This window comes from Pantherophis guttatus, chromosome 2 (genome assembly GCF_059756535.1).
Source record: "Pantherophis guttatus breed Tessera chromosome 2, ASM5975653v1, whole genome shotgun sequence".
Lineage (NCBI taxonomy): Eukaryota > Metazoa > Chordata > Lepidosauria > Squamata > Colubridae > Pantherophis > Pantherophis guttatus.
This window is the reverse complement of record NC_142064.1, coordinates 23,124,983-23,138,083: the sequence shown is the minus strand read 5'-3', so window position 1 is coordinate 23,138,083 and position 13,101 is coordinate 23,124,983. Positions and strand designations below refer to the sequence as shown.

At 39.9% G+C, this 13,101-nt stretch overlaps 1 protein-coding gene across 1 annotated transcript in view; it reads left to right on the top strand.

Moving 5' to 3' along the window:
* The window catches only part of C9 (complement C9), a 28,584-nt gene that overhangs the window by 5,640 nt on the left and 9,843 nt on the right, over positions 1–13,101 (top strand). The window contains exons 5-7 of the mRNA XM_034440781.3: positions 2,264–2,402; positions 4,979–5,191; positions 7,358–7,598. Coding sequence (XP_034296672.2) covers positions 2,264–2,402; positions 4,979–5,191; positions 7,358–7,598 — 593 coding nt within the window. The remainder of the gene's footprint in view (positions 1–2,263; positions 2,403–4,978; positions 5,192–7,357; positions 7,599–13,101) is intronic.

Here is a 13,101-nt window from a genome sequence, read left to right as displayed (position 1 = left end):
TGAATTTACCATTCTGCTTTCTGGTCCTACATTTGGACATCATGAAGATATAAGTTCTTCATTATTTTTTTAACTGTTCCTACTTTGACCTGCCCATCAGAGATTAGAATTTTCTACCTGCTAACCTTGGCATCTAATGGATGTTCACAAAGCCAGATTTATTTCTTCTGTTTTGTACTGCTGCCATGGTAGCAGCATGCCAGCTTAGAACAAACTTAAGCCTAGAGCAAAAGAGAAATCTAAATACAAAGTGGACTAACTCTTTGGAGCTTTGCAGAATAGCGAGGTGAAGGGGCAGAAGTGATGGTTCTGCCCCAGCAGCTGGCAAGCATGCATGTGCATCAGGAGTGGGTTCTACTTACCTTTACTACCGGTTTGCAACGAGGCTGCATGCGCAGAAGCTTCCTCATGACATAGGGGTCGGTGGGTGGAGCCTCCCGCCGGTTTTACTACCAATTCTATAGAACCGGTCCAAACCGGGGGCAACCCACCATGGATGTGCATGCAACTCCATTTGCACAAGAAAATGGAGTGTGCACATGTGTTCACCCGCTGCTTGTGCAAGGGAAGATGTGTGCATGCACATGCACACTTGCCGACCATTTCTGTGGCCTGGTTGCAATCTGCTTGTGGCCCACTAGTGGGCCATGGCTCACAGGTTGGGGACCCCTGCACTAAATTATTTTCTAACTAAATGAAAACCTGTTCCAAATAATCCTGGTCTGCTTTAGAAAGGGGCTTCAGATTAATCCAGTGTAGCCCATTAATGGAGGAATATAGTATAAGCATGTAAATTCATGTGATAATGTGGATTGTGATCCTTGAAACAGTATGATTTTATGAGTTCCTGAAAGCATACCTTCTCTGTTGTGGCACTTGCCCTCTGGAGTGACATCCCGTTCTGACTTTTGAACAGCGATGGCTCAGTGGCTAAGACGCTGAGCTTGTCGATTGAAAGGTCAGCAGTTCAGCGGTTCGAATCCCTAGTGCTGCGTAATGGGGTGAGCTTCCGTTACTTGTCCCAGCTTCTGCCAACCTAGCAGTTTAAAAGCGTGTTAAAAATGCAAGTAGAAAAATAGTGACCACCTTTGGTGGGAAGGTAATAGTGTTCCATGCGTCTTTGGCGTTTAGTCATGCCGGCCACATGACCACGGAGATGTCTTTGGACAGTGCTGGCTCTTCAGCTTTGAAATGGAGATGAGCACCGTCGCCTAGAGTCAGGAACGACTAGCACATATGTGCGAGGGGAACCTTTACCTTTACCTATAACGATATAACTGAGAAAATCATTAAATACTTGATTGTTCTCCCAGGCTATGGAAAAGGGTCATTGTGGAGTCCACACTATTTTGGTTTTTTATTAGTCTTTATTGGCCAACTATGACTCTTCTATAAGTTTTCTTTTTTGTTACTTGTAAGCCATCCAGAGACATTGAAGAGTCTGATATCCTGACAGCCAAGTTAAATGATTACTAAATGAAATCTTCCAGACAATAAGTGTTTAATATTTAAGGTGCAAAAAAATAAATAAATACTTTTTGTTTGGGTGAGAGCCAGTCTGGTCTGTGGTTAACCAGGAGACTCAACTTCTAGTCCCACCATAGGCATGAAAACTGGCTGAGTAACTTTGAGGTGGCACCCATGATGCCAGACTCAGATGACAAGCTGGTCTATCACTTCCTGTTGCAACCAATGGAACACTTGGTTAGTTAGTTGGTTGGTTAGTTAGTTGGTTGGTTGGTTGGTTGGTTTCTGAAAAAAGCAGAGCTTGCACTTGGAGGAAAATTCTAAGAAGAAAAAAAATTGGTATTTTGTGTATATAATTGATTCGTATTTTGCTGTTCCTCCTTGTTATTTCTGATAGTATATGATAGTGATGGTGAACCTATGGCATGCATGCCAGAGGTGGTACACAGCGCCCTCTCTGTGGGCATGCGAGCTGTCGCCCCAGCCCAGCTCCGCCATGCATGTGCGTGTGACTCCCGCTAGCCAGCTGGTCTCTGCTGCGCATGCACAGGGATGTGGGGCACATGCGGGGGGGGTTGCGTGCATGCAGGGTTGCACGTACATATGTGGGGGGCGCATGCAGGGGGCTGCATGTGCATTGCATTTTGGGCGTTCACGCACACATTCATGTGCACGCCCTTGCGCTTTGGGCACTCGGTCCGGAAAAGGTTAGCCATCACTGGTATATGACATTTAATAATACAATGAAATGGTTGTGTATTAATAACATAACTTTTCTTGCTTCCTTTTCTTGAAGTATTAATGTGCTGGGAATGAAACCAGCTCAAAAACCATTTTACAATGAGTTCTACAATGGCATCTGTGACAGAGTCCGGGATGGGAACACAGCGACTTATTACCGCAAGCCATGGAATACGGCTTTCCTCAGTTATGAAGTAAGCTTCTTTGTGTAAAGCAGAGTTTTGTTTTGCATCAAAAGGTAAAATCCACTTTGCCTCAGCCTCAGCTTCTAAAATGTCAATTATGTGTGTCCATATAATTTTCTTGGCAACTTTACATAGATGTTTTGCCATTGCCTTAGGATTTTCTTTAAAATTGCCTTGTCTAGGTTACATCCCTGGAATCCATTCAGATAGTCTGCAGTTCTGGTCCAGCTTTGCTTTTTGAGATTAGCCAAGAACAACCAGGTGCTTTTGTTGCAAAAAAAAAAAAAACAAATAGGCAAAAACAAAATGCAGCACTGTCTAGTTTTTTGGGGGGAGGGAGAACTAGATCTATAGCAAGGTCCCCCTATGCATATTTGATAATTCAGACTTCCCATCACAGCGTTGACCATAAGCATTGGGATTGACACACCCAGAAGTTCCCATCAGCTGTAAGGGTCTTGTTAGGGTCTTCCGTAATAGGGTCTCCCTTTTAATATCAGTCTGATGGTGGCTCATCAGACTGATAGCATTGTGATTAACACCAGCTGTCTGCAATTATTGTAAATTCGAATCTCGCCAGGCTCAAGGTTGACTCAGCCTTCCATCCTTTCTAAGGTAAGTAAATTGAGGACCCAGTTTGTGGGGGCAATAAGCTGACTTTGTATAAATATACAAAAAGTATGAAGGCTATTGCTTAACGCATTGTAAGCCGCCCTGAGTTTCTGGAGAAGGGCGGCATATAAATCAAAAAAAAAAAAAAGGAAAGAAAAGAAAAGAAAAGAAAGAAAAGAAAAGTAAGGGTCTTGCATGAAAACAGGGTGAAACAATAACTGATGACCTCCTTTTACTGGTCCACAATAGAAAGCGTCCTCACTTATTGCATCACAGTATGGCATGCCGGTTTGACAGCCGCAGATAAAAAAAACATTACAGAGGGTGGTGAGCACAGCATAAAACATCATGGGCTGTCCCCTGATACCACTAGATGAGATCACTAGGCCTCACTGCCTTAGAAGAGTGAGGAAAATTCTCAGGGATGACTCACACCCTGATCACCACTTCTTTACCCTCCTACCATCGGGAAGGAGATATAGAAGCATAGCCAGCCTCAAAAACAGGCTGAAGAACAGTTTTTATCCGTGGGCTGTCAGACTCCTAAATGAGAAATAACATCATAACTATGTAGTACAATGGACTTGCAGGGCCGGCGCAACATGTAACATGTTCACACGGGTGAAATAGGACTTGGTGTTTATTAATTTGATTTATTGGGTTAGGGATTTTCTGTCTTCACTGTGAGTTGTATTGTGTTGGGGGGGTGCACTGAGGGGGCTCCACCAATCTCATTGTACATATGTTGTGCAGTGACAATAAAGGTTGTTGTTGTTGTTGTTGTTGTTGTTGTTGTTGTTGTTATTATTATTATTATTATTATTATTATTATTATTATCCTTTGTATGGCTGAAGGGCATGAGTTATAAATATTTTGTTAAATGCCCTTAACACCATAGAGATTTTTTTAAAAAATTCCTATGCTGGAAAGATACAATTGGTGTTCTGTGTAGAGGTGTTTTAATTTATATATAATGAAAGCAAGCAGCTTAGTTCTTTATCAAAAATGTGGAATTTTAGACATTCAGACATTTACCTGAAGACACAAGGGATCACCACACTGCCAAATTATATTTGTTATTGTTCAGTCAGAGGTCTGAAGAAGAAATAGTCTCCCGTTGGCCTAAGCATCCCCTTATGAGTCTGTTTAGTATAGGAGAGACCAGTTCATGTACTTTTCACCCCTCACAGGTTTTGATGATTTTTATGGCCACAGATATACAGTTCAGGCTATGCAGAGCAATCTGAAGGTCTCCTAATTTTGGAATGGGGATGGCAGGATAAGATGATCTCAAAGTAATCATCCAAAATATAGACCAGAGGTGCGGGCGGAGATGTGTCCATCCCAATAGCTCCTGTCATCTCTGTCCATTGGCTCTTGATCCACCAATGGACGTGGTGGATCAAGCCTTCTTCCAGGGGTGAAATGCTCCCGGTTCGGACCGGATAGGGCGATCCGGTAGCGATTGTGGCATGTGGTTCAGAGAACCAGTAGCGATGGTGGCGCGAGGCTCTGCCCACCCGCCCGGGTGTCATTACTTCCTGGTTTTAACCAGGAAGTAATGTGTTTTTTACCCTCTGCACATGCGCAGAAGGTTTTGCGCATGTGCAGAGGGTCTGCGTGTGCATGTGATGCCTGCATGAAGTGCATGCACTTCCGAACTGGTAAGGAAGGTAAGTAGATTTCACCTCTGCCTTCTTCCCTCCCCATGGTATATTATAGAAGAACCCCTCATTTCCCCAGAAATTGGGGTTGATCATTTACAGTAAGGAAATTAACAGGAATGATTTTTAAAAAGAGAAGCATCCCACACCATTCACCAGTGGTGCTGAGGCAAAAATCTGATTTACTAACGTCTTGTCTGAACTAAGCCCATCATGAGTTCCCACAGGGTGTCATCATAGCCTAAGTGTTGTCCATCATTACCTAAATGTTACTCGGAAATTTGACTGTATATTTTCTGCCTTTCAAGACAAGAGGAGACAAAAAAATTACAAGTGAATTCTACAGCGACCAAGCATCAACAATGAAACAAATATTCAAAACAAAATCACACTCTCTAGATGCGAGCTTCTCTCTTCAACTGCAATCAACTTCATTCCCTCTATCAGGTGGCTTTGAGACAAGTGTAAATTTTTCCAAATCATCCAACCTGAGTGACTTCTTAGAGAAAACCAAAGGAAAGGTAAGCTGTTAAAACAAATCATAGGTAAATATGAATTATTTGGGGGGAAACAAAAATTCAAACGTCAAAAGGAGCACTGAACCGTTAGTTGCATTCATATTGAATTGGTTTATTGAAATACCAAAAGCCTATATTTGCACAAGCAAAGCTTGCTTAATGTTAAGTTTGCTTAGAGTGATGCTCAGCACAAATCACCCCTTTTTCTTGGATCTGTTCAGCCAATACTCACCTGCATTTCTTCTTTCCCAGAGACTTTGGCTTTACCCAAGTTTCCCAGAGACTTTGGCTTTGTCAAAGTTTCTGACTCTCTGTCTTTAACCAGCTGTGTCGTTCCTTACCTGGGTCTTCTGTGTAGATACCATCTCTTAGGGACCTTGCTTTTCTTCCTACAAGCAACGACCTGTTGACTTTTTTTGCCCTTCTTTGACCAATATCTGACCACTGGTCTCCATACTCACATCAACTTTACTCCCCAAATAGCTCTCCAGCCATTCCCTTCTACAATATTTTTTGTTGTTTACAATTTTTCTCTTCATTCTTCCCCTCTTTTTCTCTTCTCTCAATCTCCATTGTTGGGTTAGACTGGCAGTATGTCTCCCATCGCAGGGCTTTCGTGCATAACACCTCTATCCAAGGTTAGACCAATGGGAATATTGTCGACCAGTATTGGTTAGCAGTTATTTCAGCCAGTGGTGGGTTTCTACCGGTTCGCCCCAGTTTGGGAGAGCCAGTAGTGGCAGCGGCGGGAGGCTCCGCCCACCCAGCCGGATGTCATCACAAATGCTCTGCGCATGCGCAGAAGCACTGCGCACTCGCGCACGCTACCAGTTCCGAACCGGTAGCAAAGGTAAGAGGAACCCACTACTGTCATCAGCCTACATGATGGAACCAAGGGTAGACTGGAGCTTCTCCCCTTTTTCTCTTTCTATTTCCTGATTCACATCAGCACAACAGTAACCATACAAAGCCACTAAAAACACATGCCATCTTAGTGTCTTTCATCTAGGTCTTAATGTTTAAAACTAAGAAGAAATTTCCTGACAGATCAACCAGTGGAACAACTTGCCTCCAGAAGTTGTGAATTCTCCAACACTGGAAGTTTTTAAGAAGAGATTGGAAAACCATTTGTCTGAAATTCTATAGGGTTTCCTGCCTGAGCAGGGGATTGGACTAGAAGACTTCCAAGATCCCTTCCAACTCTGTTATTCTAAATTCTAGTGATGGCTTTGTCTCCTTGGGGAAGTAATCATGATTTCCAAATGCTTGTTTACCTGGGGATTTTCAAAATAACAGCTATCTCTAGGCACCAAAGTTCTTGAATATTAATTCTAGTTAATTACAAGCTTTAGTAGTAGTATGCGCTTCTTCAAGGATTCTTCAATTTATTACAACAATAAAGGATAGCAATACATAATTCGGTAATATTTCCTAGACCACTCCATGGTAAAACTGAGTTTTGTCTGGAAAAACACCTGCTCTTTTCAGGGCCCAGCATCTCCAAGAAAAATGGTGATGGGCATCAGAACTGGACACCATGCTTAGACAATCACTGTCATGGGTGATGGACAACCATTAGATATAGCCATTTGAAATGCCTAAAAGTTAGAAGTACATCAGCAAGCAGGATTGTGATTTCCATAAATTTTGCACATTCCAATAACTCCTAATTTCTTAGTGATTTGTGTATAAGATATGTGTCTTAAATAACCAGCTACAGAGTGGTATAGAAAAGAGAAGATGCCTAGAATCATTTGCTGAAAGTAGAGATTATTAAACTGGATTACCTTTAGGACTTCCTGTTTTTCAAATTTATCTAAATCTGCCTTTATGGAAGAGATGGAAGAGTTCTACCCAGTGATGGGTTGCTACTGGTTCGCCTTGGTTCGGGCGAACTGGTAGCGGCGGCAGAAGAGTCGCGCGCATATGCACAAGCGAATCAGTAGCAAACCAAATTGAAACTCACTACTGGTTCTACCTCCCATGTTTGAGTACCGTATGTTGTCCATTATGGGCAAGAATTATCTACAGATTCTTGTATGATCTGAGAACTGCCCATATAAACAAGCTTGCAGTAATTAGAAGACAGTGTGAAAGAATATTATAACTTAGATACTTAGATAGAATAACTTTAATAACTTATATATATATTACTGTTTTCTGCTATAGAATTATGAGTATTTACATGTCAAATCTAATATACAACTGGGAACTTTCCAATTGCGAAAACGCAATTTGCGCTTGAGTGAGACATTCCTGGAAGATCTAAAGATGTTGCCCAGTACCTATGAGAAGGGAGAGTATTTTATATTTCTGGAAACATATGGAACTCATTATTCACAGAGAGGAACCATTGGAGGAAAATATGAGCTAATATATGTGTTGGATAACCGAACTATGACATCACAACGTAAGGACATAATGAAAGTAATCTCTTATAACCAAGAGTAAATAATGGGAAAACTGTCAATCAGGGCATCTGATTTCTGACCATCAACATGTTTTCTTTCAAACTGAGTTCTTCAAAAATCTTAATTTGGATAGGTTCAGGACACCAGTTGTATCTAATGCTTATTAACCCAGTATGATATTAAACATCTTATGATGTTTATACTGAGCTGCCATTAGTTTTGTTGTTGATTTCTTGACTTCAGAGGCAAGCAATGGATTCCCTGTACAGGTAGTCCTCAACTTACAACCGGTTGTTTAGTGACCATTCAAAGTTACAACAGACCCCTGAAAAGCTGCATACAACCTGGTTTTGAAATTATGGCTGCTGTAGCACCCCCATCGCCACCCACCCACCGCAGTTATGAGGGGAATAAAGAGTAGATTTGCCCTTACAACCAATAGCAGGGACACTGCAGCATCTATTACTCCATAAGCATGTTGAGAAAGGAAAGCAGTCCACTCTATCACCTGGTACTCTTGGCTCCATCCTGAATGGGGATGCCATTTTAAGAGAGGCTCCAATGAATTGAGGCAGCTCCTACAATGGCACCTGCTTCCAGGACAGCCCCATGTGGCCTGCAGGGTTGCAAGGCATCAAATGGCCTGCTTTCCTTCCCCATTGCAAGTTCCAAAGCTCTGGATATCTACAGCAGATGAGTGATTGGTGAAAGGGTTTGGGGTGGAAGGAGTGGGGAGGAGGGTGTAGGACCTGATGGGGTGGGAAATTGGAGTGCGGGGACCCTGAGTGGTGGGGTGCCTCAGGATGGGGGAGGCTTTGGGAGGTCTGGGGTAGGGAGAAGTTAGAAAGGGTGCCAGGCAGGGGTGGGTTCTACTTACCTTTCCTACCGGTTCGCAATGGGGCCACGCACCGTTCTGTGCATGCACAGAAGCATTTTGATGACATTGGGGTGGGTGGACGGAGCCTCCCTCCGATTTTACTAACGGTTCTATAGAACCGGTCCAAACTGGGGGCAACCCACCACTGGTGCCAGGGAGCCTTATTGTATGGTTTTTACCCACCACCTACCTTTTACACTTGTCTTTGCCTCAGAGGGCTTATTAACCCATTGTGATATTAAGCTTGAAAGGAATTTTATTTGCATTCAGTAAATTCTTGACATTTTTCTAAGCTAAGGCCTCATCAGCCTTTGAATAGCTCTATAAGATAATGAGGAATGGTTCACTGCTTCTTAGGGGGAAATTCCTTTACAGATGAATTCACATCTGCCCAATTCCATGGATGAGCCAGCTTGAAACTGGTCTATGACTTCTTAAGCACTTTTCCCTACATGCATTGTTTTGAAGGGGGGGAAAATTGGATGCCCTGATGTCCGAGTCCTTGATCTATGCCACATTGAGGCATACTGTTGCAATATTTTCAGGATCAGACTCAATAATATTAGTAAGAGTTAAAGGTTTAAATATATTTCCTTTTATTTACAATAGGCATTCTATATTCACTGAATATTCACAGATAGAAGCGAGGAAAAGGGTGTAGGTGGCTCCTTATATATACAATGGGTGGAGCTATAAGTGGGAGTGGTGAATTATGAATATATTAAGAAGTGAAGAATAAGTTAACCCCTGATACCCCGTTCATATATTATTTACACATTAGAGAATAAGGCATTTACATCTGACAAATCCCCCTCTAAATGCCGATTCGTTATACAACACCAATTACACTCAGATTCAGGACAATACAATACATACAACTTAGAAGTTAAATATTTGTGTTGCTTAGAAGGTAAAGGCTTTGTCAATATGTCAGCTAATTGTTCTGAGGTATCACAATGCACTGCTTTAATAAATCCATCCTGAGATAATTGTCTCACATGTTTAAATTTTATATCTATATGTCTGGACCTTTGTCCAATGGCATCAGATCTAGATATTTCAATGGCTGCTTTATTATCTTCATGCATAACAAAAGGCAAAACAGGTTTTTTCCAAACATCTGAAATTAAATCATTAAACCATACAAGGTTATTTGCAGCTTTGGATAAACAAACATATTCCGCTTCTGTCGTTGAAGTGGCCACTAGTTCTTGTTTACCAGTGTACCAGTAAACTGGACAGTCATTTAAGAGAAATATATAACCAGATGTACTTTTTCTACATGAGGTGTCTCCAGCCCAGTCTGCATCTGCATAACATGTAAGCTTTGGTTCTTTATTGTCTTTAGGTTCTAATATTAAGCAAAAGTCTAGTGTACTTTTCAGATATCTTAAAATTCTTTTAACAGCTTCCCAGTGATACATTGTTGGTTTGCTGACATGTCTGGATAATAGATTGAGTGGTAAGGCGATATCTGGTCTAGTCCAATTAGATATATAAAGAAGTGAACCTATGATTGATCTATAAAATGTGTTATCCTTGAATTCGGGGGAAGATTCATCAGTATTTCTTAGAAAATCAGTTTGCATAGGAGTATCACAAGGTTTGGCATTGTTTAAATTGCATTTATTTAAAAGTTCTACAATCTTATCTCTCTGAGTAAGTTTGAATCCCCTTCTAGTCTTATTAATTTGGACACCAAGATATTTGTTTACTTTACCTAGAGATTTTAACGAGAAATGTTCATTTAGTTTGGTTACAAAGGTTTCTCTTCTCTCTTTATGTTTTCCTATGTATAAAATGTCATCCACATAAATCAATACAAATTCAATGTAATCATCATCCTTTTTGACAAAAAAGCAGTTATCAGCAGTAGTAGCGTTGAAGTCCATGGTTCTAAGTACTTTCACTAAACAATCATACCATCGTTTACCAGATTGTTTTAACCCGTATAAACTCTTGTTTAACAACCAAATTTCATTTTTGTTTGTGTATTGACTGTGAGGTGCTCTTACGTATATTTCTTTATCTAGTTTAGCGTGTAGATACGCAGTCTGTATGTCGTATTGAAATACATCAAGGTTGAGTGCTGATACTACCACTAGAGCTGTTTTGACACTCTCTGTTCTTACTGTGGGGGAATACGTGTCAGTATAGTCCTCCGGATATTTCTGTGCATAACCTTGTGCAACTAGTCTAGCTTTGTATAGAGTATTGCCTCCCTCTAAGTTCTTAATTTTATATATCCACCTGGTACCAATAATTGTTTTATCCTTAGGTGCAATTGCAGGTGTAAATACATTTAATCCTTGTAAACTTTCCATCTCTTTTTTCATCGCTAATTCCCATTTTTCCTTTTCTTCACGAGGGAGTTTTAACACTTCCTCATATGTATTGGGTGTTGTTGGCTCACCATCCATATGCATTATGTAATCCTTGTATTTATTTGGCATTTGATTTCTGGTGTTTCTAATGGTTTTTTCAGGTTTACTATCGTTATCATGCAAATATCTTGCTTCCTTTTTTGTTAATGTGTCTGTCTTAATTTTGTGTTGGCTATTTGTCCAAATTTTGGTTTTGTTCTTATTTTTGTTGATATTTTGCTTTTCTATGATCCCTTCTTCATGAGATTTTGTACCTTTATATTTATTTGGAAATATTTCATTAAGATGTAATTTAGACCAGTTAGCCTGTTCATGGAACACAGCTGTTCTGGAGACTATAAATTTGTTATTGTTATCAATGAATCTGTACCCTTTAGTACCGGTTTCATATCCCATAAATCTGAGTCTTCTGGATACGTTTTCTCCCTTTCTTCTTAATTGTTTAGGTATGTGTACGTCTGCAGTGACTCCAAATATATGCATGTGTGCTAATTTTGGTTTTCTATTATACATCACTTCATATGGTGTCTTATTTACAATGCTGGACCATGTTCTATTTTGTGTGTAATTTGAATAATGTAAGGCGTCTGACCAGAATTGTTTGCTTAAGCCAGCATCTTCCAATGTGCATCTAATCATGGTTTGTAATGTGGAATTTTTCCTCTCTGCAATCCCGTTCTGGAACGCAGAAAATGGACTAGATGTGTAATGTAACATTCCTTTGTCTTTTAACCATTGGGAGAATTCTTTAGACATGAATTCGCATCCCCTATCTGTCATAATTTGTTTTATTTTGATGTTGTGTTGTGTTTCTATGCGTTTGTAAAATTCTTTAAATTTTTGAAATGTTTCATCTTTGTGTTTTAATGTATAAACAAACCCATAGCGGCTATAATCGTCCACTATTGTCAGGAAGTAACGTTTTCTATAAGTGATTGATGGAGTTAATGGACCAACTAAGTCCATGTGTACTAAATCAAAAATTTTGTTAGTTGATCTAGTAGATTTTCTTGGCCTGGGGCTAGTTTTTAGTTTTGTAGATTTACATACTGAGCATTCCAAATAGTTTTCACAATTTTTTATTTTAACACCTTCTGCATGTTCAGTCATTTTTTGTACTACAGGAAAACTGGCATGTCCTAACTTCCTATGTAAGATGTGAGCACACTCATCATGAATTGGCTTACCTATTTTTGGTTTTTTTTCATTGTGTGCATCTTTGTGATCATGAGATGTTTTACACTCATCATTGTCACTATTGCTAATATTTTCATCATCTACTTCAATACAATCTTCCATATTTGAGTCAATGTTATGCAACCATTTTTCCTTAGTTATCAGATAAGGTAGGCCTCCTTTAATCATCACTGTGCCTATATTTATTTTATTCTTCTCCAAAATCGCTTTTCCTTTTGAAAAAACAATGTTAATGTCAGAATCTCTACTTAGTTTTATAGCACTTAGTATGTTATGAGGTATCTCAGGTATTAGCAATACCCCCTCTATTTTTCCTAGACCAGGCAAGGTTACATTCCCTCTACCTAATACTTGCACCTTTTCTTGGTTAGCTACCTTTATTACAAATTTATCTTCTGCAAATGAAGACAATATATTTTTGTTATTAGTGGTGTGATTAGTTGCTCCAGAATCAATAAGCCAATTATTGTTCTCATTTTGCTGTATGTTAGTGTTGTCTTGTTTATTTAGCCCGTTCAGTGAGCCAGATTTTCTATCCTTTGAATTATCTCTGCCCCCTCTATTCTCTTTGTAATTTGGTGGGCTCCTATATCTATGTCTATCTATGGAAGACTGTCTATAATTGTATTTGTTTCTATATTCTGACCTATGCCTTTCTCTTGAAATTTTGGGACAGTCTCTTCTATTGTGTTCCCTGGATCCACAATTGTGGCATTTAAATGTTTCATTATATTTTTCTTGGAAAGCTACTTTCCTATATGGTTTGTGTTCTGTGTGATTGCTAGAACGATTCCTTCTTGAATTGTCTTCTGCTATCAATTTATTGGATAAACTTTCTATGGATAAATATCCTAGATTGATAGTGTCTAAATGTGACATAAAATTGTCCCATGATGAATCAAGTGAGTTGATAATAACACTTTTCATTGTTTGGTCTGAAATCACCTCCCCCCTCAAATGCAGCTCAGCTCTTATTTTGTTTAAATATATTAAATGCTCACTTATGGAAACCCCTGGTTTTACCCTAGATGAAAAGAAATCTTT